Genomic DNA, 26,876 nt, shown 5'->3' on the forward strand with positions numbered 1-26,876 from the left:
GTAATTGCCATTTAACTTGCTGTATAAACCTAGGCAAGTAATTATTTCTTTAGGCCCCAATTTCTTTTTGGTGCTTAATGAGATATCGTGTGAACTTACTTAGCATAATGTATCTAGAAAAATTCAATGAATTCTTGATGACTCTGGCATCAGTTGGTCCTAGGGAAATCTAAGGGAAACTGCCAACGTTGTGTTTGTTGGCCTTATTATTCATGATATTAATAAATTAATTTCATGTATTAAGTACCTATTGAATAGTATTTTATAGGTGATATATTTGATATAATTCTTGCCTTCAAGGGCTTTCTATGTAGAGAAGACTTTCAATATTTAATAGATGTCTAGCCTTAAAAATAGGTTCATCTGCAATATAGTTGACCAGGAAGATATCAGAAGAGCAACTGATTTTCCCTGGAGCTCTCCATGGTGCTTGCCCCATGGTCCTTCAGCCTGCCCTGCTCCTTCATTTCTTAAAGACTCACTCTCAGTTCAGAAGCCCACACTCTGGTCCACTCTGCTGCTGCTTCTCACTCTTTTGTGTGGCTGCCTATTTGTAACTAGAGAATGCCAGGAGATATCTAGTCTAACCTCATCTTTGCCTCAACTCAGCTTACACTACAGCAGCCTCTGTATTCCTGACTCAGACCCTTCTGCAATTTGACCAACTTGACATTCTAACTCAGGGCAGTAATGTAACACATTATAAACCTTTATAAATAACATGAAGAAGTAGACTGTTTAAAATGCACCTTTTAGAATTTTAGGCTTATACAAACCCAGTCCAGTGTCTGTCTAGATATTTCCTGTTATGCTTGGAACCACTGTGAGTCTCCTTAATTTCCCTGTTATGAGCTACAGGAACCACGAGGTGAGGATGCCTCTGTGTGGAAGTGATACTTCTAGATACTCTGTGGTGGAGAGATGCTTTTTGCAGCCAAATTCTCCCTTTATTACAGCACATAGTTTAAATCTACATGGTATAAAGATCAAATAGAAAAAACATGAAAGCAGTGGTTTTTGTCATACTAATTTAATTATATATGTAGAAAAATGGGCCTAAAACTATTCAGAAAGGAAGAGAGCAGTAAGAAATACGCAGCTGGACTTCCCCTCTATTTAACTTAGTCATAGATTAGCTAAATTAGCTAAATTTTCTTTGCCCCTCCAAGGCTTTCTTATCTTTTAATTCTCCTCCAACCCCACTCTGTCCATAACACATTAGAACCCAAAGCCTTTCCCCAATGCTTCTGGGGTTTCCTGAAGGTTTACTTTGTTTTGGTCTCCTTGCCTCTGATTACTTGTGTGTTGATTCTGATCTTTTATGCCTCCATGTTGGGTAAACCCCAGTCCTTCAAAAATTTCCGGGAAATCCAGTAACAAGACCGTTTTGTAAATTTAGTAAATTTGACTATCGATTTGGGGTTTATCTTAAAGTAACTTGTGTCCTTTTGCTCTCTCCTTGCCCTCCATTCTTATTTTCTCTATTTTGTTTCTGCTTCTCTCCTGTGAATAGTGTCAGGAATTCCATATATATATTCACTTAGCTTTGTCTGACTCTTTGCAACCCCATGGACACTAGGTTCTTCTGTCCATTGAATTTCCCAGGCCTGAATACTGGAATGGGTTGCTACTCCCTTCTCCAGGGGATCTTCCCAACCCAGGGGATCAAACCCAGGTCTGCTGCATTGCAGGTGGATTCTTTACTGGCCAAGCCACCAGGGAAGCGAAATTCCATATTACTCTTCAGTTGTGTAGGGCAGTTGGGTATATTTCAGCCTTTACCCCCAAACCAGTGTAATTCAATTCATTGAAATGATCATGAGAAGCACATGGTGTACCTGTGGAGGTCAGTTTCTGGATCCTCACTGAATTCACATCCCAGCTCTGCTGCTGCTGCTAAGTTGCATCAGTTGTGTCTGACTCTGTGTGACCCCATAGATGGCAGCCCACCAGGCTCCCCGTCCCTGGGATTCTCCAGGCAGGAATACTGGAGTGGGTGCCAGTTCCTTCTCCAATGCATGAAAGTGAAATGTGAAAGTGAAGTCGCTCAAGTCGTGTCTGACTTTTCGCAGCCCCATGGACTGCAGTCCACCAGGCTCCTCCATCCATGGGATTCTCCAGGCAAGAGCGCTGGAGTGGGGTGCCACCGCCTTCTCTGCCCAGCTCTGCTGCCTGCTGTTTATCTGTGACTTTGAGCAAGTGACTCTACCTTTCTGATCTGTGAAATGAAGGTGATAATACTATTATCTCAGATGGGCTTTTGTGGGGATTAAAGATAGTAATTTACATAAAAGATTTAGCCTCCTGTACAGAATGCATTTTGTGTATGTTGGACCTTTCTCCTTTTTCCAGTTACTGATACATTTTACCATCATTATTCCTAAAATCTTTTTGTTCCTATGACAGTAATACTTGAAAGAGGGAGGTCAGCTAAGAAACAGACTAAAATAATAGCTTACTTTAAGACAACAGATTAAAATAATAAATTGTTAGCACTTTCTCATGAAGATATTGAATGGGATATTTTCTGTTCCTAAAATATTGTCCAAGTATTATTGTAATTCTTTCAAGAGAATGATTCAAGAATAATAAGTGAGTATCAGAGGTCATTTTTAACTAACTTAGTTTAAAATATTTCCTGGCATTGTATTTTTAAATGAATAATTGTGGTTTATTTGTGATATCTTTTGCTCCTATTCCTCTGATTAACCCAGAGTTGGATGTCATTGTACATAAAAACTAACTCAGTTGGAAATACCTTTTACTTACAAACTCTTTCAAATCCTATGCAGGGATTCCTACTGTTTACAGTGTAATATATAAATAAGAAATTACAATCTTCTTTAATTATGTGTCATATTTTTAGCTTTTCTCAGAGTTTACCTACGTCCTTATCCTCACCCACTTTTTTGGTATGTTATTTGGATCAAGATTAATTTATAATAATTTTGTAGAGATTGTAAGAGACTCCCTGTTCATCAGCTCAGCTTTATTTTTAATGTATTATTTGCCAGCTGCTGCTGTTGCTATGTTGCATCAGTCATGTGCGACCCCATATATGGCAGCCCACCAGGCTCCTCCGTCCCTGGGATTCTCCAGGCAAGAACACTGGAGTGGGTTGCCATTTCCTTCTCCAATGCATGAAAATGAAAAGTGAAAGTGAAGTCGCTCAGTCATGTCCAACTCTTTGCAACCTCATGGACTGCAGCCTGCCAGGCTCCTCCGTCCATGGTATTTTCCAGGCTAGAGTACTGGAGTGGGTTGCCATTGCCTTCTCTGATTATTTACCAGCAGGATACCATATTTTCAAACACGTGGGTAATTTCTAATTTTTCTCAGATAATAAACATCACTTTAAAAAAACCTTTTTATTTTGTACTGAAGTATAGCTGATTATCAATGTTGTGATAGTTTCAGGTGGATAGCTAAGGGACTCAGCCACTCACAATACGTGTATCCATTCTCCCCAAACTCCCCTCCCATCCAGGCTGCCACATAACATTGAGCAGAGTTCCCTGTAAGCACCACTTTGGAAATGGACTTATTATCAGTTGGCTTGTACACAAAACACTTGGTAGATGGGTAGTACTTGATAGCAGTCATTAGACGAAGTGTGTATCACATTTGCCCTTGATAACCTCTCAGTAGCTGTTTTATCATAGGGGACTTTCTGAGCAACAAGGCAACTAACAGCAATAGATAATGTCAGTGAAAAAAATCTAAATCAACTCATAATATTGACTGTTTTGTTTCTCCTTGACAAGAAACTAGTAGACATAGTATTTTCAGTAAAGCTCTCATTATTAAGGCAGTTGAATGTAGACTTCTCAAGGTTTTAAGTAGCCCTGTAGGAGATACTCAATTTAAAATTGGATTATGATATATAGTTTCCTTTTATATCTGTTAATTCATAACACATTTTCCTTTAGAAATAATGGAATAAGTGTACTGAGACTTCTGCACTTACAGTATTTTGTAAGCCCTATAAAATGAGCCATGGTAATTAGGAACATCATTTATGCTAAGAATGCAACACATTTTTTGAGAAGATGTAATAGTTTTTTCTTTCCCTTCACCTTCATTTTCCTTTGCTTTGAGTTTCTTCAGGTTCTTCTCAGTGGGGAATGTGATTGGTAGCAACAGGGACATACATATCTCCTGATCTTTTCTATACTCATTGCCACATGAGTCACAGGGATTTAGGGAAAGCTGTGTGGTTTGCAGAGCCTTGTAGCCATATATAGCCATATATTACCATATATTATATGCATAGTCCTAGACGCCACTGACCAGTAAATTTTGGCTGGAGCTCGGAGTCTGTATTTTTACAAACAATCCAGGTGATTTTGTGTAGGTATAGACATAGTTAGAGAGATACTGAGGTAGGGGTTCACTCTGACTTACCTTGCCCTTGGGAGACAATCTTGCACAGTGGAAAAGAGCCCAGAGTCTGACCTTTGGGTTAAAACCCAACTTCTGCAATGTTAGGAAAGTTGGGAAACCTTGTGAACTTGGGCAAGGTATTTAATACTTTGGTGCCTCAGTCTGTTTATCTGTGCCATGGGGCTAATGATGGTATCTACCTTACACAGTTGTCACGAAAAACAAATAAGCCAATGTATGCAAAAAGTCTGGACACAAAGAAAGTGCCCAATAAATGTTAGTGTTTTATCCTGTGGTCCTAATCCAAATTATTTATTATTTATGCATATAGAGGTGACTTCGGCTCTCAGCTATTCAGTATCTTGTTCATCTCCTTTAGGAGGCTTTAACTGAACTACAACCTAGTCTGTGCTCCTTTAATATACACATTTCTTTTCTCTCTACCTTTTCTGTAATTCTATCACTGCATTTACTGTATTGCATTGGAGATTTCTCTTCCTCCATCTGACTTCCTCACTGGCCATAAGCTCTCAGAGGGTGAGGACCCTATTTTTTCACTCATACTTGTATCTCGCTAACTGAGTGCCTTGACTGGGCACTGCTAAGCTGAAGATGCTGGTCAGCTAAAAGCTAGTTGATAATTGACTCTTGTGTTTGTCCTGGCTGTATCTTCCCCAAGCAAAGAGAAAGGAAATATTTTCCGTAATAGAACCTGGATGATGTTTAGGGGAGAAGGTTTAGTCATTCATTTATTTCATGAATATTCATTTCTTTTCCTTTTTTTTGTGGTAATGCTGTTTAATTTTTGAGGAACTGCAAAGATATTTTTCAAATCAGCTGTACCATTTTATATTTTCACCAGCAATGCGTGTGGTTTACAATTTCTTCACACTCTTCCCACATATTTTTGTCTTCTTTAAAAAGATTTTATTGGGTTATAATTGATTTACAGTGGTGTTGGTTTCAGGTATACAGCAAAGCAAATTAGTTATACATAAACATTTTCCCTCTTAGATTCTTTTATAGGCTGTTACAGAGTGTTGAGTAGAGTTTTCTGTGTTATACAGTAAGTCCTTACTAATAATCTATATATAGTAGTGTGTATATGTCAATCCCAATCTCCCAATTTATCCCTCCTCACTTGCCTGCCTTTTATTTTTTTTAAAGACTGCAGCCATCCTAATAGTTTAAAGTGGGATTTTACTGTGGTTTTGATCTGCAGTTCCTTAATGGATAATGATATCAAGCCATCTTTTCATGTGCTTATTGGCCATTTTATATCTTCTTTGGAAAAATGTTTATTCAAATACTTTGCCTCATTTTAATTGCTGCTGTTATTGCTTTTTAAATTGTTGAGTTGTAAAAGCTCTTTATATATTCTGGATAATTCTGGATAATGATTGTTTATTAGATATGTGATTTGCAAATATTTCCTCCATTCTATTTAGTGTCTTGATTCTTGAACATCCACCTTGTGAATCAATCCATTCACTATGACTATTGCCCCTCTATCTTTTACCACTGAGCGTGCAATATAATACTCAATTGTATAGGCTTCAGGCCCCCTGGATATGTATTACAAAACTTGCATTGAAGTTATGGAATCACGGTTAAGTTCAAAACACCCAGATAAAGGCCACAATGAGCGGACATCACGTCTAACAGAATGCTGTGCAGTTTCTTTGGCTTTTCAGTGTTTAGTGTGACCAGCACCCTGGATTAACTGCTGATGGAATTTGTCATTAAACATTTTTCAGACATCTAGCACTGGACGGCACTCTGTTCGCATTACTGGCCTCAGTACTATTGACTTTCGAGCTGGTTTTTCCCGAAAGCCCACCCTGGACTTCAAAAAAACAGTCAGCAGACCGGTGCAAGGTTTGTATTTGTGTATTAGCTCAATTGGCACAGTAGATATTGAAGTGCAAAGTACTTCTCAGAATGTGGTTTTGTGATTTTGTAGTTCTTCAGTAAAACTGGGAAACATGGCATCTTTATTTGAAATACGATTACACTCCTGTCATAGTCATTGTTTCTTGAAGTATGGTCCAAAGACCAGTGATACTGAACTCACTTGGGGAGCTTATCAAAAGTTACGGTTCCTGGGGCCTGCCTCAGATGTCCTGAATGAAAATTTAGACAGTAGGTCCCAGTTTTGTTGTTTAGTCACTAAGGCACATCCAACTCTTTTGCAACTCCATGAATGGTAGCCTGTCAGTCTTCTCTATCCATAAGATTTCCCAGGCAAGAATACTGGAGTGGGTTGCCATTTCCTTCTCCAGGTCCCAGGAATGTACACTTTAACAAGCACCTCATTGATTCCTATACTTACTAAACTTTGAAAACTGCTGACCTAGATCTTGGGCCTTTTTCTTACTAGCATCTTACTTGCCTGTTGTCAAGGTGAAAATATAGAGTGTGTGGTGTATAGTTAAAATGCTGAAGATATCACATAGCATTATATGTTCCAAGATGAAATTATTATTGATTTGAAAGGTGCTTTTTCATCTTATTTGTATTCATGCAAGAAGATTTATTGTTCTGTAGCTGAAAAGAAGGCTTAGTCCTACTGTGACTTTGAATTTCTTTTTTTCTGATTGTTCTTTTATTTTTATTGCTTCAGTTACTGGGAGGATACAAAATAATGAATCTTTAAAAATATTCATATAATACAAATATACAATATTCATAATTCTAATTTTCTACATATAAACATGATTAGATAACTTAAAAGTCATTATCTATGGTTTCCTGTATTTCTCTGGTCATAAACTTTTTTTATTTGTGTAGAAAAGATTCCACAACTGAGACACAGTTTTTGGCACAGCCTGTAGTCCTCATATATATGATCCTGGTTACCTGCTGTTATAATATGAAACTTACTTGATAGATAACCTAGGGTGCATATTACTTATAAATGATAAATTCTTTCTCTTGTAGGAATACCTACCTATGTGCTGCTGAATACTTCTGGAATTTCCATCCCAGCTAGAGTAGATCGTCTTGAACTTCTGAGTATCTCAGGCAGTTCTCTTAAGATTATTCCTGTTAAATATTATCCTGATAGAAAACCTTATGGCATATGGAATATTTCTGATTTTATACCACCAAATGAAGCTTTCTTTCTCAAAGTAACAGGCTATGATAAGGATGATTTTCTCTTCCAGAGAGTGTCAAGTGTTTCCTTCTCTAGTATTGTCCCAGGTAAGATGTCACTTTATTCATCACTGGAGTATTGATAGTTTAAGGGGTTTATGTGGTCTTATAAGTAAAAAATGGACTCTAAAGTAAAAAATAATATCCTCACATTATTACTGAGTCACTGTGTGGAAAATCATTTACACATAGGTAACAACTTTTCTTAACCATAAAAAAAAATTCAAAATTTCATGTTAAATCTCACGGATTTGTAGATCTGAGAATCTTAGTAGATTCAAAATCTGTAGATCTTAGAATCTTACTTCAATCAGTGTAAGAACTTGAAATGGGAAATTCTGATGTTCTTCAGTTCAGTTCAGTCGATCAATCGTGTCCAACTCTTTGAGACCCCATGAACTGCAGCACGCCAGGCTTCCCTGTCCATCACCAACTCCCGGAGTTTACTCAGACTCATATCCATCGAGTTGGTGATGCCATCCAACCACCTCATCCTCTGTCATCCCCTTCTCTCCCGCCTTCAATCTTTCCCAGCATCAGGGTCTTTTCAAATGAGTCAGTTCTTTGCATCAGGTGGCCAAAGTATTGGAGCTTCAGCTTCAGCATCAGTCTTTCCAGTGAATATTCAGGACTGATTTCCTTTAGGATTGACCGGTTTGAACTCCTTGCAGTCCAGGGGACTCTGAGGAGTCTTCTCTGACACCACAGTTCAAAGCATCAGTTCTTCGGCACTCAGCTTTCTTTATAGTCCAACTCCCACATCCATACATGACTACTGGAAAAGCCATAGCTTTGACTAGACGGACCTTTGTTGGCAAAGTAATGTCTCTGCTTTTTAATTTGCTGTCTAGGTTTGTCATAGCTTTTCTTCCAGGGACCAAGCGTCTTTTGATTTCATGACTGCAGTCACCATCTGCAGTGATTTTGGAGCCCAAGAAAATAAACTTTCTCACTGTTTCCACTGTTTCCCCATCTATTTGCCATGAAGTGATGCTCTTACTCCCCATAAAAAGCCTGGGACTTGTGTTTAATGTTTGATTAAGCTGTCTAATTTGGCTAAAGTTTATATATGATTATCAGAAACCTTCTATATAATAATCAATAGTTCATTGTAAATAACATGATGAGTTTGCCTTTATTTGGTTAGTTGGTTGGTTAGTTAGTTAGTAGGCTAGTTACTTATATATTTGCTATTATTTCCAAATGCTGATGACTGAATTTGACCAAAACTTTAAACCTGTGTGTAGCTTGAACCATGGACTGACACAGATATCAGTCAGTTCAGTCACTCAGTTGTGTCCAGTTCTTCGTGACCCCATGGACTGCAGCACGCCAGGCTTCCCTGTCCATCACCAAGTCCCGGAGCTTGCTCAAACTCTTGTCCATCAAGTTGGTGATGCCATCCAACCATATATATTGAACAGATATAGAAAGATTGATTCTAATGTTGCCCTACTGGTTGGAGCAGTAACAATTTATCATTAATATAGAAGGTTTATATTTATATTCAGGAACAACTCCATTGTTTAATGTTGAGAAAAGATCATAGTAGAACCAATCTCAGTATTTCCTCAGAGACCATATACAGAGTTAGTTGCTTTAGCCCCTGAACTGAATGCTTAAAAAAACTATTGGATTCTTAAGAAATCAATTTTTTCATTCTTTTTCTGGAAATAGTTATACTATGAATTCAATTCTAAGCTGTGTGGGTTCTTACATACCTTTACATTTTCAGAATTAAACTCTCTTCTACAATTGATGATGCTTTGTAACTTATTTGGTAATTTTGTTTTCTGTCTTGCTGGTAAAAAAAAAAAAATATTAGGCCTTAAAATCAGTGGAGTCATAAAGTCAATGAGTACTTTCTGGAGATAATCCAGAAATTAATAAACTTGGAACAAAGAAGGATCATTAAAGTGATTTTTAGTGGTTTAGATTAACTGAAATGCAGAGAATTTACTGGAATAGTTTAAGCATAAAGTTTTGGGTGGATTAACAGGAAGTACCAAATATCACTGTGACCTTCTTGCCCGTCTTCTTTCTTCCCCAGATGCTCCGAAAGTTACAATGCCTGAGAAAACCCCGGGCTACTACCTGCAGCCGGGCCAGATTCCCTGCGCTATTGACAGTCTTTTGCCTTTTACCTTGAGTTTTGTCAGAAATGGAGTTACGCTTGGAGTCGACCAGTATTTAAAGTGTGTAAATGCTTCTGTTAGTAATATTTTATAGCATGAAACATCAGAAATACAGATAGATATTTACGTTAGTCTGCATATTCATTATAGATTCTTATTTGCTTCATAGTCTTGGGGTATAACACTGAGCGAAACAGACACGATTCTGTACCTTTGTGGAGCTTATATTGTAAAGAAGGAAGACAGAAATAGATGATAAGTGTTTATAGTAATATAATAAATGCTGAATACATTTAAGAGTTGATTGCAGATTTTATAGGATCTGAATTTTATAGTTTGAAGGTCCCTTGATAAGACAAAAATACAAAATTATGAATACAAAGTTAGGTACTGAACCTTGCAAGAGACCTTGCAAATGAAAAGACCCTGAAGTTTAAACTTCAGTGACTTGAGGGTAAATATGTCTCTGAATCTGGTTTAAAGTGTTATGATAAGTGAATCTGATATGTTACAATAAAAAGTAGAGCAGGTTATTTCAGGCACATAATTACTGGTTGGTGAAGGGCATATGATTTTGGCCAAGTTGCAATTTAAAAATTCATAGTAGAGACATTTGAGTAAGGACCTGAACGTGGTGAACGAGATGGTCCTGCAGATATCCAGGGAGGAGTGTTCACATACCAGCAACAATCAGTGCAAGTACACTAAAGCCAGAGTCCGCCAGGCATGTGGGGAAGAAAGACAGGCAGGGAGCCAGAGTAGCTGGAGCCCAGGGAGCCAGGAGGAAAGGGTGAAATGTCTGCTGGGATGCTGTCAGGAGACATGAAACTGGCGTTCCATCTTTGGGTGGGTAAGATCCCCCGGAGAAGGGCACATGGCAACCCATTCCAGCATTCTTGCCTGGAGAATCCCATAGACAGAGTAGCCTGGAGGGTCACAAAGAGTCAGACACTGCTAAATCGACTTAGCACACACACACACTGCCGCCAAAAATCAATGGGAGTGGGCTAGAGGACACCAACTTTCCTTGAGAAGACCAGTGAATTTTCTGGACAAATTTAAGTCATCTAATGATAAACATTAAGTAGACCTTGAAAACTAGAGGATGATTTCTGGAAAACTCTTTTGTTGTTGTTAATTTACTATAAAACAAACTACATTCAAGGAGAAAAACTCTAAGTATTATTTTATAAAACTTTCACACTGGTAACTCAATATTCACATAAATAGCTTCTGTAATATGTTAAGATTTGACAAATCTTAGCTTATACAATCTCCTCATGGGGTCATTTAAAGCAAAAGCTGTGGCAAGCATGTTTATCATAACTTGAATTTTCCATTAGGTAAAGATTGGACTTCTTATTTCCTGCTACTTTCTTAACATACGTCTTGATGATTTCCTTAGCTGCATAGTTAATAACCAGCAACATTAGTGGACTAAGACATCAGATGACAAAGTCACATACCTAACTGATGAAATCAAACAATTCTGCTTTGGATTTAAATAGTAACATTTCTGAAAGATAGTTGAGATTCTTTATAAACATTAATTTATTAATTCACCCAATTCCTCTGAGGTAAACCACAAGGATTCTTTCTTGCATTTTTCCAACTCTGTGGCCCAGAGATGTGACATGCCTTGCTGACATTTGTTAAGTTCTTTAGATGTAAGAGTCTAGAGACAAAATTGGGCATGGGTGATGATGGATCTGATACTCTAATCCCTGTTCACTCGCGCTTCTCTGCCCTGGATTTCCTAACAACTCCAGATGCATGACTGGCTCTTTTGTTATGTGAGTCACGATGATTTCTAGGGGACGTGGGAGAGGATTCATTTCCATTAGCAACAAGACTCATTTCAAACTGACGTGTTCCTTCCCCTGTTCCAAAGGCCATTCCTTCAAAACTTTTTATTGTGGCCATACAGTCTTAGTGAACTTTCCTGGTGGCTTTTATGGTAAAGAATCTGCCTGCAATGCAGGAGACCTGGGTTCGATCCCTGGGTTGGGAAGATCCCCTGGAGAAGGGAATGGCCCCCCACTCTAGTATTCTTGCCTGGAGAATTCCATGGACAGAGGATAATGCCTAGTGATAAGGCTACATGAAAAGGAGAATTGTTTTCATGTAATGATTTCATAAATGAGATAGGAATAAATATAATACTAAAGAATATTCTCTTAAGCAGCCCATACACTGGTTACATGCCTTTGAATAAATTACTTGTCCTTCTCCCTACTTTCTTGTGTTTTTTTAAATTTTTTTAATTTAAATTTATTTATTTTAATTGGAGGCTAATTACTTTACAATATTGTATTGGTTTGCCATACATCAACGTGAATCCGCCACGGGTGTACACGTGTTCCCCATTCTGAACCCCCCCTCCCACCTTACTTTCTTGTTTTTAAAGAAAGGACCCTAAGACTAGAAGAATTGCTGCTTTCTATTCTAAAATTTCCATGTGTCTTAAGTTTTTGATGAATCCTAACATATACTTAGCTCTGAAGTAAGCACTGCAGAAGGGACAAAAAAATGTGTATAATTCAAACTTCTACCTTCCTGGGACTTACCAGTACCTTCTAGATAATGGCATTTGTAAACTTGGGCTTAGCATACTGCTCTAAAGCATTCAAGATGCATCTTAGGTGATCAGTGCAGCAAAGAGTAAGTCATACTCCATTTTCTTCTCAGTGGGGCAGTAAGGACCACTGACACCTAATGCAGAGACACATGTGAAAGGAAACAGTATTAACTGAGGGACATATTCCCAGTTACTAAAATATATGGAATGGTCACCTTGCTTACTTTCTCACTTTCCTGATGGCAGGAACCTGTGTTTTGACTTTCTTTTAAATATAGGTTAGTGGTAAATGTACGTTAAGAGCTCAATGAATTCTTTATAGTGAGTCCCATTCATTTGAATTGGGAGGGCTCTGGAGTTATTACTGTGAGGAGTATATCTTGTACATTTTCAGCTTCAATGAAAGGTATCTTGACTCTGCACTGGGTCATTTTATCCACATCTTTAATGTTTAAAAAATGTTATAAATAAGAAAAAATATGAAAGTATGACAATCATATTTTAGACCAATATAATGCTTATTTTATAGGTTATCAGAATCTTTTAAATAAGAATTAAATGGCTGTTACTAAGACACTGCCAGAAGATGAGTAACAAACTGAAATGTGCTAAGTTGCTTCGGTCGTCTCTGACTCTTCGTAACCCCATGTTACAAAACCCACTTTACTGTAGCTCACCAGGCTTCTCGTCCATGGGATTCTCCAGGCAAGAATACTGGAATGGGTTGCCAGGTCCTTCTCCAGGAGATCTTCCCAACCCAGGGATTGAACCTGGGTCTCCCACGTTGCAGGCAGATCCTTTGCCATCTGAGCTCCAGGGAAGCCCTGCTAGAGAGCAGAGTATATATTTTTATTAAACGAGTGAATATATAATATAGGGAAAAGATTTGTTTTACTTAAATGACAACTTGGATTATAAAAGTGATCATTTTGTTTTTTACTCATTGTATACATGTATTGAACCAGATATGGTATATAGTCTTATGTGGAGCTTATACATAAAAAAGTTAAAGAGAATTTATCTTTTTGAGAACTAAAAAATTCTGTTTTCTACCTTCATAGAAAGGTAGAAATTTGTTAATTTGTTAATTACCTGGTTCAGTTGCTTTGGCTAAATCCCACTGAAAATGACCAAAAACTTGAAAAGAGAGGAGAAGGAGAGAAGATTTAAGGAGTGTTTTTCTGCCAATTTTTGAAAATCTTATTTTTTTAGTTATTTTGACCTAGTCAGAGAATATTTTCCTAAAGAAATTTATAGTCTCCATAACTTGACAGGTACAGACTGTATTTCTAAACAGCAAAAGGAGAGGCCTGATCAAAAAATAATAGTCAAAAGAAAGTAGACATATGGATGTGAAAAAAGTGAAAATCAAAAGTGGTGAAATTATCGGCAGTTTTTTGTAATGACTTTTGAGAAAAATTAAAGATATCTCCATGATATTTTCTCAGTAAAAAAGGTTCATTCTTCTATCCACAGCCTCTTTAAAGTTATTCTCACATTTGGAAGTGATTTCTCTTGTTAGAACCTAGAAAGATCAATAGAAAAAAACAAAACCAAAGTTACTGTCTTTGTTTTTTTGCTCAGATTAGAGAAGCTTCACTTTCTATTTAAAATATAAGAGGTGTATAGTTTTAAGCTACAGAGAAATCTGCAGTTTAATCAATTTACTTTCTTTGAACTGTTCTCTTTGTTCATTTGAATGACTAAAACAAGTAGTGGAATCACTGCTCAGCCTGGTCTTGTGTCTGTAGTAACTAAGCACGGCTCTATGTTCTTGCCGCAGAGAATCTGCCCGCGTGACATGGGATATTGAAGAGGTCGCTCTGTCTGACGAAGGCCCCTACGAGTGCATCGCTGTCAGTAGTGCAGGGACTGGGCGAGCACAGACGTTCTTCGACGTGTCGGGTAATTATCACTAATTCCTTGGCAGTTGCCTCAGTATCAATGCAGGTATGGAAATGGGATGTTTGTTAACCAGGCTTCGCTCTGTATTAACTTGTGTGACCTGCCTTGGACCAGTTACCTAAGGACTCAGTGCCTTGGTTTTCCCACTCTAAAATGCTGAAAATAGCAGTAATAGTCTCTTTTTTCATGTAGAAATTATGAGGATTAAGTGAGAGAGTATATGTTAAGCACAGGATAGAATCAGGCACATAGAAACAACTAATAGACATGTTTTTAAAATTATTGTTGTTGTTATTATTGTAGGGGTTTAATATTTTGAAATCCTCATATGGCATTCTCCTTGGAGAAAACAAGGGAGAGATCCATCGTTAGAATAGCGAGGTTCAACTTTCCCTTTCTCTTCCCATGTTTATAATATGCAAAGTGCTTTTGTGGATGGATTTGGACATCTGAGTTGAAGACACTAAGTGTCACATTCAAAAACACAGGACCTCAGTGATTACAGTATTTGTATTGAGAGGGACAGGAGTCATGCTAATTAATTCACATTTAAATAGTAAGTTTCCTATAAATAGACAAGGCTCTCATTATATTATCATTTTTTCCTTCTATCTCCAGAATTCTTTAGAAATCAGAACAACTACCATATATTATCAGTGATCAAGATTAAGCTACCTACTCAACATATATCTAGAATTTATTAGAAATTTTGTTTTGACTCAGTCATTTTCTGCCTGCCTCATAGCCTAGGGTTAATGTATGTTTAATAGTAACCCTATTCCAACCTAAACGTGCCTGTGGAGCTTTTTTATAACAATGTCTGAACTGTCAGTTTGTGCATCTGAAATGTCAGAGGTGCATTTTCTTGGAAAAACGTAAGACAAAAGAAGCTTTATAACTGTAGGACTGTTTCGAAGCCCAGAGTGTACGTTTATTATCAATAAGTTCAAGCTGAACTTTTAAACTGAGGCATGCAAGCCTGTTCTTCTTGCAGTAAATTATTTGTATTCTCTTATTCTTAGGAAAATAAAGTGTGTCTTCTGAAACAATTTAGCAAGTTGACATACATCATAAACTATTCATTTTTTCATCTCCAGTAATTACGAAAAGCACTGGAATCATGTCAACATTCCTTAGCTTCTGGGAAAACAAACACTTGAGCACTTGAGTTTTTTCCCAGCAATATTAATTAAGAGAAGGGCAACAGAGAAAAGAGATTTCAGTGAGTGGACTCAGGCGTCTCGCAGAAATAACTGGGAAGTGCCAGAAAGGACTTGTGAACTGACTTCTAAGAATGTGGCCCTATGGTATCAGTAACTGCTGAATATACACTCTACCCATGCCCTTGTAGTGTTAAATCTGTGCCAGCGAAGCTGTGGTATCACTGGGAAGTTGTACTATGCCAAAGCCAATTTTCAGGAATTGTGTCCCCTTTGCTTAATCATCAAAGAGGAGGCAGAAGTGTGATATGGCAATGACTGTAAAAATAGAAGTAGCAAGGAAGTACCCCTTTGGACTTGAAAGAGTGGACATTTCTTTCTGAACTTTTTTTTTCTTTTAACCTACCAGCCTTAAACTTCCACCCAGGCCCTGGCTCAGCCATCCTACTGTCGCTACTGACTAGCACAAGAGAATCAGCTGTTTATTCATAGGATAATTAGATGTTATATTTAGACAGGAGTGCTGGGAAGCACAGCATGATGGGATGGTGATGTTTTACTGGTATCACTGTGGACATTATTTTATAAAGTCACATAGCACCTGAGAAATGTTTCAAGGAAAACTTAAGTTCTACCAATATGTTACTTGAATATTTTGAGCATTTTCTTCTAGCCAACAATTTTTAGGATTTTTGGTTCATTGGAAATATTGATATTGATCATTTTAAATGGAAAATGGGTGTAAAAAGAATTATACTTCTCTTTTATTGCACGTAAACATATAGAAACGAATGAACAGAACTGCAGAAGCAGCAAAAACCCTTTACACATGGCACTTGGTACTTTAGTACTAGTACAGTCATATTAGTTTTCTCTACTGAATTGGTTTATTAGCATAATGCCCCTCCCACAACACACACACACACACACACACACACACACACACACACACACACACACACACACACACACACACACACACACACACACACACACACACACACACACACACACACACACACACACACACACACACACACTACCGAAATTTTGGCGTTAAGTAAAATTGCTAAGCTGGAAGAAGCACAAGCTGGAATCAAGATTGCCAGGAGAAACATCAATAACCTCAGATATGCAGATGATACCACCCTTATGGCAGAAAGTGAAGAGGAACTAAAAAGCCTCTTGATGAAAGTGAAAGAGGAGAGTGAAAAAGTTGGCTTAAACCTCAACATTCAGAAAATAAAGATCATGGCATCTGGTCCCATCACTTCATGGGAAATAGATGGGGAAACAGTGGAAACAGCGTCAGACTTTATTTTTGGGGGCTCCAAAATCACTGCAGATGGTGACTGCAGCCATGAAATTAAAAGACGCTTACTCCTTGGAAGAAAAGTCATGACCAACCTAGATAGTATATTCAAAAGCAGAGACATTACTTTGCCAACTAAGGTCTGTCTAGTCAAGGCTATGGTTTTTCCAGTGGTCATGTATGGATGTGAGAGTTGGACTGTGAAGAAGGCTGAGTGCCAAAGAATTGATGCTTTTGAACTGTGGTGTTGGAGAAGACTCTTGAGAGTCCCTTGGACTGCAAGGAGATCCAACCAGTCCATTCTGAAGGAGATCAACCCTGGGATTTCTTTGGAAGGACTGATGCTGAAGCTGAAACTCCAGTACTTTGGCCACCTCATGCGAAGAGTTGACTCATTGGAAAAGACTCTGATGCTGGGAGGGATTGGGGGCAGGAGGAGAAGGGGACGACAGTGGATGAGATGGCTGGATGGCATCACTGACTCGATAGACGTGAGTTTGAGTGAACTCTGGGAGTTGGTGATGGACAGGGAGGCCTGGCGTGCTGCGATTCATGGGGTCACAAAGAGTCAGACATGACTAAGCGACTGAACTGAAAATTGATTACAGAATACTTGTCAGGCAATCTTAAATTGTAATTATAGAATACTCTTTTAGAACAGGGTAAGACATGGAAATAATATTGTACCACCTCATCACTTTGTAGCTAAAGAAAGTGAAACCCAGAACAGGCAGGTGCCCCATTTCTGATGACATAGGTTGGTGGTGAGAAGTAGATTCCTGGCCTCCTGACTTTCAGTCCAGTGAGCCTTACTTAATGTCACAAGGCCTATACTTATCATTCTTTCTCAGTTTTGAGATTCCATCTCTGGTCCCTAATCTTAGCCTCAGACATTCTTTCACTTAGGAATGACTACCCCTCATCCTCTTGGGACCAGGCTATTTCCAGTAATTTGTTATCTTAGACTCTTCTGTAAACTGCTATCATTCTGCTTCATCATCTCCCCCATCACCACCCAAGTTATTGATGTAAATATTTCAGTGTGCATAATGTTTATCCTCTCCAGATATTTATGCAGCACTGGTATTGGATGTCATGTTTAAAAGCTCTTCTGCCCCTGGATGTTAGTAGGTTGCTGGTGTTTGATGTACTTAAATATATATTTGAAGAGGAAATAGACTCTAAGGCAGATTACGCAAGCGAGAGAGTTATCAGGGAGTTTTCTAGGGAAGAGCACCCGTGAAGGAGTGGAAGAAATTACATCGTGATGCAATCACAACAGAGGCCTCAGCGGATCCTACGGGAGGCTTTGACGCTGGGATGACCTTGAACTGAGGCAAGAGAGCTGTGTGTTTTTCCTTCATAAAGTGGTCACCAGAAGTGGGCTGCAGTGGAAAGGGAGCCTGACCAGGCACGTCAGCTCCCTTGGCTCTGAGCTCAGTCATAGTCAACAAGCAGAGCAGTTAGGGAAATGAGTGCCTAGGTTCTTGAGAAGGACCTAGGTAAGCACCTGGCATCCCCAGTATGCTGATAATGTGGGATTTACAGTTTCTAAACATCCCTAGTCTAACTGAAGAAGGTTGTTTAAAAAGAACAACAACAACAAAGGAAATTACACAACACATTTTGTGGTCTTTAGGAAGATGTTGGTAGAGTGTTAACACGTATTCACAAATGCTCACTTCTGGGTCTTTGGTCCATATTATCTTGTATGTTACAATCATAGAGCCTTGGTGCTAGAAGGGTCTTCTGATTACCCAATTTAATCATCTCATTTTTCAGGTAGGGAAACATTGTGAATATATTGCCTTTTCTGGGATCATCCAGGTAAATTGGGATAAAATTAGGCAGCCTGTGTTTACCAGATTCAGCAGGTCAAAATACAGGATGCCCACTTACTTTCGTATAAATATGTCTCAAAATATTTCATGAGAGATACAAAAATAGTATGTTATTATATAATAATATATAAAATATCTTATATATTATAAAGTAATATTCAATGTTAATCTTAAATTCAAATTTAGCAGAGCATCCTGCATTTTATTTGTCAAATCTAAGTAGAATTCAGTCAGACCTTTCTCGCTTTCCCATATACTCTCTCCAACTGATTCATTAACTTTTCATAAGAGGTTTTAAAGACATAGCAGAATGGTAAAAATTACAAATTTTTTTTAAAATTTAAAATAGCATATATTCCTCTAAAAATGTTTGGAAAACAAAGATAAATATAAAGGAAAATATGAAAAAATGTACATATTTTCTTCTCTCAGAGATAACCACTATGGTTTTGGCATATTACTTCCAGTTTTATTTTAGGCTTAAGATATTCATCTGTACTTATATACAGTTTTGAGTAGAGTTGGATCTTGAATATCTGATCTTCTTTCACATTTCAGCTGAGACAGATACTTGGCTTTCCAGCTAGTTTTTTATTGTTGTTATTGCTAAATAATGTCTTGATATGGCAGGTTATTTTAAAGCTTTTGGGCAGAGTGAGCTTTACAGGGGCATTTAGGTTTATCCTCAAACCTAACTAGAGCAGTATGTGATTTTCTCTAGAAATGCTGGTTAAATATTTAATTGGTAAATGGCTTTTGACCACATCTGAAATGAGCATGCATCACTCAATGCCTTTTGTGTATTTGGTCCTATGTGTATAATTTTATTAAAAGTCTATCCCTACTGTTAACTTGAATTTCTTAAACATTCTGCTGCTTCTCTGAGGGAATATTCATTTTACTCTACTGTTCCACTGTGTCTTAATGAGGTGATAATCTCCTTAATGCTGATGCCATTGTATCTTTGCCATATCTCCCATCCTTCATGTGCTGTTTTCTTTAAAACACTAAATAAATGGTCTTAAGTTTAAAAATCCGTGAGTGCTACTTTCTTCAAAATTTGACAGATTCTGTAATACTTAATCAGCGTAGTCATATCTTTTTGCCATGCCTCTTTGATGCTTACAGCTGTAATTTATAGATTTGAGTTTTAGTGTGCTATGGTATGTAAACATGCATTTAAAGCATTTTTCAACTAGATGATAATGGAATTCTCCAGGCCAGAACACTGGAGTGGGAAGCCTTGCCCTTCTCCAGGGGATCTTCCCAACCCAGGGATCGAATCCAGGTCTCCCGCATTGCAGGCAGATTCTTTACCCGCTGAGCCACAAGGGAAACCCTCGTGATCACCCCATTTGTATTAAAGAATCAGTTCTGTTGTACTGCATCTTTCCTACCAGTCTTTCCTACCAGATATTCAATACATTCTCATGAAAATTTTAGGCCACCTCTGTGAGTGAGTAAAATGACTTCTGGATCTTTCAACTGGAATCTTCTCATTTCCCACAGAACCCCCGCCAGTCATCCAAGTGCCTAATAATGTTACAGTCACTCCTGGAGAAACAGCAGTTTTGACGTGCCTTGTCGTCAGTGCAGTGGGTTACAATCTAACCTGGCAGAGGAATGGCCGAGATGTCAGGCTGACAGCTCCAGCGGGAATGAGGACCTTGGCTAACCTTTCCCTGGAGCTCAGGAGTGTGAAATCCAGCGATGCAGGAGAGTATCGCTGTGTTGTTTCCAATGAAGGAGGATCATCGTCTGAGGCCGTTTTCCTTACAGTGCAAGGTACTGTCCCGACAGTGACTTCTGAGTCATGGTATCTTTCTGTTTTCCTTCTTTCATCTCTATTCCCTTAAATTGTCCATCTGAGGGTATCTATGAAAACAATTACAGTGTCGAAGAATAGAATGCTTGTGGACCTTGAGGGTCTGAAGGGGACTAAGCTGGAAACTAAAACATCTCTGGCAAATAGTTGACCTTAAACGCAGTTAATCGTAGTAATTGAAGACCTTTATTTTAAGGGAATAGAAATAGTCTCTGGATGATTTAATAGTTTTAAAATTTCTTATCTATTTTGTGAACTTGAAAAAAAAAACTTTTAATTCGTAAAAAATAAAAAGCAAAGTTCCCAATCTGAGTGCATTATTTGCATATTTAATTTACTTTTATGGTTTTAATTAAGTTTTAAGATGTTTCCTATCAAGGTGAAATTTTATTGAAACTTTAACAGAGCTGTTTTTACCTTATTTATCTTAGACACATACGCAGACACACACATACAAATAAGCTAATGATAAACCAATCTTAATTGTCTGTATAGACTAAGATGTTCAAATAGCTAAAAGCACCAGGGATTGAACCCACACTCCCAGCCATGGAAGGTGAAGTCTTAACCCCTGGACCAGCAGGGAAGTCAATGTGGTCTGCTGCTGCTGCTGCTAAGTCACTTCAGTTGTGTCCGACCCTGTGCGACCCCACAGATGGCAGCCTACCAGGCTCCCTCGTCCTTGGGATTCTCCAGGCAAGAACACTGGAGTGGGTTGCCATTTCCTTCTCCAGTGCATAAAAGTGAAAAGTGAAAGTGAAGTCGCTCAGTTGTGTCCGACTCTTAGCGACCCCCTGGACTGCAGCCAACCAGGCTCCTCCACCCATGGGATTTTCCAGGCAAGAGTACTAGAGTGGGTTGCCATTGCCTTCTAATTGCTACTAAATCTGTATGTTATTCCAGACTAACAGATGAAGATCAGAAGCTATTCCCAAGTATCTCTTTCAGTAGAATCCTATTTGGCTTCTAAATGTCTCTAGAGTCTTAATGTAATGAGCAACTTACTATTGGCAGTTTTACACTGGTTAGCTGAAAGGTTTGGTCGCTGCCTTAGGAGAGTATTTTATTTCAGATCCTTGATGTGGGAGACTGATTGCCTCAGAATCAGGTCTGGCTACTTGGTTATGGTACTAGAAACAACTTTATAACATGCCTCACTTGGTTATAATGTTGTTGTTTAAGAAAGTTACCACTGAGTTTTGAGGTTAGCTCTTGGAATGCTATTAATGGCAAAAAAACAAAGTGAAACTACCATGAGACTTAGTAAAATGGTTGACATCTGATTCTGGTTTTCTCACTGGTATTTGAGATATGTACTGCAATCCGACTATATGACTGTGCATCTTTCATTAGTTAGATGATCTGCTGAAACCTCTGGGGGAATGTTGCTTTTGTAAATGGTTCAGTGCATTTCCATGTGGTAAACAGCCTAGATATTTGAGTCAATCCAAGTAGTAACTTTAGTTACTAGAGTTTTGGAAGTATATTTTACCAAACTGATTATTTCAAATAGGATACATGGTAATGGACTTCTGAAATATGATCCTGGTTCTTTCCCTGAAGTCTGTTACAATGGGATTTTAAAAGAATCAGAGCCGTCCTTGTTTCTCCAAGTCAACTGTTTAGTCCTTTAGTATCGCTCATTCAATTTGAACAGTGTTTCTCAAACATTTATGGATGAAGACTTTTCCAAGGGACTTTTTAAAAAGCAGATTTCTTACTTCATGCCCAGAGATTCTGATTTCACAGGCCTGGGTTAGGGCCTGGATCTGCATTTATAACTGACCTCTCAGGTGGTTTCATGGACAACATTTTCCAAAACTGTATTTGAATCTGTTCTAAAGTATGAACCTATGACATAGAAATGCATATTTTTAAAGGAAACCCTAAAACTTTTATCTTCTTTCTGGTAAATAGACCTATTGTAACCTAACAATTAAAGTTCTTAGGTTAGATGTCATTAAGTTTACAAAATAGAAATACAAAACCATATGTCACTATATGATTACTGGTTAGCTTGCATAATCTCTGCCTGCATGCATGCTAAGTCACTTCAGTCATGTCCGACTCTTTACAATGCCATGGATTGTGGCCCACAAGGCTGCTGTGTCCATGGGATTCTCTAGGCAAGAATACTGGAATGGATTGCCAGGCCCTTCTCCAGGAGATCTTCCTGTCCGAGGGATCGAACCTGGGTCTTCCACATTGCAGGCAGATTCTTTACTGTCTGAACCACCAGGGAAGCCCCTCTGTATAATCTCTAGTGGTGTAAATCTGTTTAAAGGCATTATTTTATGGCCTGCCTAAGTTGATCTTGAGTTTGAGTCAACAATTTTGATGAAAAATTAGTTTTTAAAAATCTAACAAAACTATATTCTAGAATTTGCTAGCACTGTTTATTAAAAATAAGACTCTAGCTATTATTATGCCCTCTGATTATTTTATGCTTGAATACATTATTGAAAAGCAGTGGATAGTTGATGAAATAAAGTGCTGTACCTAGGATTATAATTCATGAGAATATAAGATGCTTGCCAGCCATTGACATTGAAACATAAATTGTAAATTAAGTCCACTTTTATGCAGTTATATGTTTTTAAAAGAATAAATCAAAAATAGTTCAAGAAAGCTTAAAAGATATAACAGCTACTTGGATTGAATACACAGTTTAGGAATATTTTTCTTGCTTACAGGAGAATCAATAGCTTAATTTATAACCTCATTTATTTTGCCCTGCCTCCACAGATCTGTTTGGAAACTTCTATCTGTAATACTTTTAAAAGTTAAACATCCAGACTTTACAAGTTTTGGTAGTAGTTTTATGAAATATAATTAGCAAGAATTTTCTGGTTAAAAATAGCATATGTCTAGCTACTGCAGCCTTTTCTCATTAACAATAAAATATAAAGACCTAAAAAAGACAAAACTGAAGAATACCAAAATTCAGTTTCAATCTACAGTGGCAAAAATTGGGGTAGGAATTTCATATATTACATATCAAGATTTGTGTTTGTGTAAATGAATTCAGTGGAATGAAAATTTCAATCAGCGGTCCATCTCTTTTATGTCCACATGAAAGCAGAGAGTATGTATCTTTGTTTCTTCATTTCTTAGTTTGTTTCAAAAACAAAATGTTACCCTTTAGGAAGCCAGCATGCTATCTACGTAAACCTATCAATAGCAATAACCAGCTAGTTAAGAAACCAGTAGGACAGAAAGTGGATAGGAAGCCTGGCGGCTGCTGCTGCTAAGTTGCTTCAGTCGTGTCTGACTCTGCGACCCCACACTCATCACCGAGCACTGAACCCTGCTCCCTGTGTGATACTGAGGTTCCCACCAGCTGTCGATTCTGCACATAGCAGTGTATGTATGTAAACCCTAGCCTTCCCATTCATCTCACCCTTCCCCTCCCCCCAGCCCCAGGTCTGCCCCTTCATTCTCTACATCTGTGTCTCTATTCCTGCCCTGAAACTAGGTCCATCTGTACATTTTCTAGATTCCTCATTCATGTGTTAATTTACAATATTTGTTTTTCTCTTTCCGACTGACTTCACTCTGTGTGACAGACGCTAGGTTCATCCGTGTCTCAACAAATGACCCAATTTCAGTCTTTTTCATGGCTCAGTAATATTCCATTGTATATATATACCACATCTTCTCTATCCATTCATCTATTGATGGACACTTAGTTTGTTTCCATGTCCTGGCTACTGTACATAGTGCAGCAATGAACATTGGGGTATATGTATCTTTTTGAACTATGGTTTTCTTAGGGTATATATTCAGTAGTGGAATTGCTGGAAAACAAATTTATAGCTATCAGGGAATAAGGGAGAGGGAGAGATAAATTGAAAGATTGGAATTGACATATACATGCTACTATACATAGAAAAGATGACTTGTAAAGACCTACTGTATAGCACAGGGAATTTTATTCAATACTCTGTAATAACCTACATGTGGAAAAGACAATAGCACCCCACTCCAGTACTCTTGCCTGGAAAATCACATGGACGAAGAAGCCTGGTAGGCTGCAGTCCATGGGGTCACTAAGAGTCGGATACGACTGAGCGATTCACTTTCACTTTTCACTTTCATGCACTGGAGAAGGAAATGGAAACCCACTCCAGTGTTCTTGCCTGGAGAATCCCAGGGATGGGGGAGCCTAGTGGGCTGCCGTCTCTGGGGTCGCACAGAGTCAGACACGACTGAAGTGTTTTAGCAGCAGCAGCAACCTACATGAGAAATGATCTAAAAATCTAAAAAAGATAAATATATATATGTATAACTGATTTACTTTGTTATACACCTGAAACTAATATAACATTGTAAATCAACTATATCCCAATAAAAATTTTTCTTTAAAAAAGGAAAGTGGAAAACGAAATCGGATAATTACCTTTCCCTAAACCCTTGCAGGTCACGTTACCTAGAGTCAGCCACTCGGATGCTCCCTGTGGGAATTTTAATTTTTACTGAGACCACGGACATTTATAAGACTTCAGTTTTGGCAGCATCATAGGATTTTGAGTCCAACAGCAGCAGAAGTAAATGATCCAGTGGCCTTTTTCCATCACTTTAATTTCCCTCACTGACTGTTAGGTTCATTATCAATTTATCAAAAGAGCCTTGAAAGGGAATGCTGATCTCAGAAACTGGCTGTCGAATCAGTTTCACTAATGAGCATGAGAGAATGTGAATGGGTTGATATGCTTATTTCATTGTGCGAATTCCTCACTCTGGAGATAATAATGTAACTAGACACAGGAAATTTTCCCGAAAACCCTGTTTACCTCAAGCATGGTTTATCACAAGATTCAGAACTACAGCTGTGCAAGCATAATAACAAACAAATAGAAGACATTCACAATTATGCTAGGAGAACAAGAATCTGGATTGATAGATACATAAATGTGATTGTTGGTGTCAATGGGACTATAAGCGACTTTTCTACTTTGCTTTTCTGTACTTGAAAAATAAGTATTTATTTATTTTATTTTTTTTCTTTTTTGAAATTTACTCAATTTAATTTATTTCTTTTTTAAATTTTTATTTTTACTTTATTTTACTTTACAATACTGTATTGGTTTTGCCATACATTGACATGAATCCACCACGGGTGTACATGTGTTCCCAAACATGAACCCCCCTCCCACCTCCCTCCCCATAGCATCTCTCTGGGTCATCACCGTGCACCAGCCCCAAGCATGCTGTATCCTGCGTCGGACATAGACTGGTGATTTGATTCTTACATGATAGTATACATGTTACAATGCCATTCTCCCAAATCATCCCACCCGCTCCCTCTCCCTCTGAGTCCAAAAGTCCGTTATACACATCTGTGTCTTTTTTGCTGTCTTGCATACAGGGTCGTCATTGCCATCTTTCTAAATTCCATATATATGTGTTAGTATACTGTATTGGTGTTTTTCTTTCTGGCTTACTTCACTCTGTATAATTGGCTCCAGTTTCATCCATTTCATCAGAACTGATTCAAATGTATTCTTTTTAACGGCTGAGTAATACTCCATTGTGTATATGTACCACAGCTTTCTTATCCATTCATCTGCTGATGGACATCTAGGTTGTTTCCATGTCCTGGCTATTATAAACAGTGCTGCGATGAACATTGGGGTACATGTGTCTCTTCAATTCTGGTTTCTAAGAAGTATTTAATAGAGATGAATTGTTTTAAAACTTTGTGTAAATAGGATTTTAAAAGTTTGGAAAATTCTGACATTAATTATATTAGGGAGATCAAATTATGTGTGAGTAATATATTTTCTTTCTTTCTTTGCTATATATTCTGTAACTGTGCTTTATAACTTTTATATTTAAAATAATTAAGATAAAATTTAGAAAGTCAATAGGAGATAATGTAAAAATATGGAATATTAATAAATTAAATTAGGAAATAATAATGCTTCTCAAAAAAGTGTTGTTAGAAGTTTTGACAGTATAAAAAGTCATATTTAAAAGCTTATTGGTTTGGAATTTTATAGGAGTATATCACAGAGTCATCTATTTTAAATCATTTCTGAACCAAAATGAGGAAAAGGAAAAGGAGAAATGCAGAGTATCAATTTATAATTAAATTAGGTTTTCTTACAATGAATAGCCCAGTAAGGGAGTCTTGAAAATCTCTTTATATTTCCCCTATGCATGATTTTCACAGGAATACATTTTGATTTATAGAAGTCTGAATTCATGTTTGAATAATAACAATTGAATTTAATTAGTTCATCTGTTTTCCTAGACATTTTAATACTTTGAAGTCTTCCTAGTTAAGCTTTTATTTTTGGAGGTTGACCTGAGACACATATATGTCTCCTTGAAATACTAGTGCCATAAATCATTCTGCTAAAACTTCCAAATCATCACTGGTTGTCAAAAGTTAATTTTATTCAGTTCCTTCGTTCTTTGATGTCTCAGTGTGAATCACCACACATGAGTAAGATGCTCTCTTAAAATACTAGGTTTTGCTGATTTCTGTACTAGGGCTCTGATAAGAAGGATGTTTCAGGCTTTAAGATTTGAAGGAATATATTCTAGGAGTATTTTACATCACATATTTCCTGCAG

The 26,876-nt window shown here is 37.7% G+C and overlaps 1 protein-coding gene across 1 annotated transcript in view; it reads left to right on the forward strand.

The window, feature by feature from the left end:
• The window catches only part of HMCN1 (hemicentin 1), a 546,207-nt gene that overhangs the window by 211,609 nt on the left and 307,722 nt on the right, over positions 1-26,876 (forward strand). The window contains exons 7-11 of the mRNA XM_005690978.3: positions 6,141-6,261; positions 7,324-7,587; positions 9,590-9,734; positions 14,036-14,157; positions 19,980-20,255. Coding sequence (XP_005691035.2) covers positions 6,141-6,261; positions 7,324-7,587; positions 9,590-9,734; positions 14,036-14,157; positions 19,980-20,255 — 928 coding nt within the window. The remainder of the gene's footprint in view (positions 1-6,140; positions 6,262-7,323; positions 7,588-9,589; positions 9,735-14,035; positions 14,158-19,979; positions 20,256-26,876) is intronic.

Source organism: Capra hircus, chromosome 16, assembly GCF_001704415.2.
Source record: "Capra hircus breed San Clemente chromosome 16, ASM170441v1, whole genome shotgun sequence".
In the NCBI taxonomy this organism is placed as follows: domain Eukaryota; kingdom Metazoa; phylum Chordata; class Mammalia; order Artiodactyla; family Bovidae; genus Capra; species Capra hircus.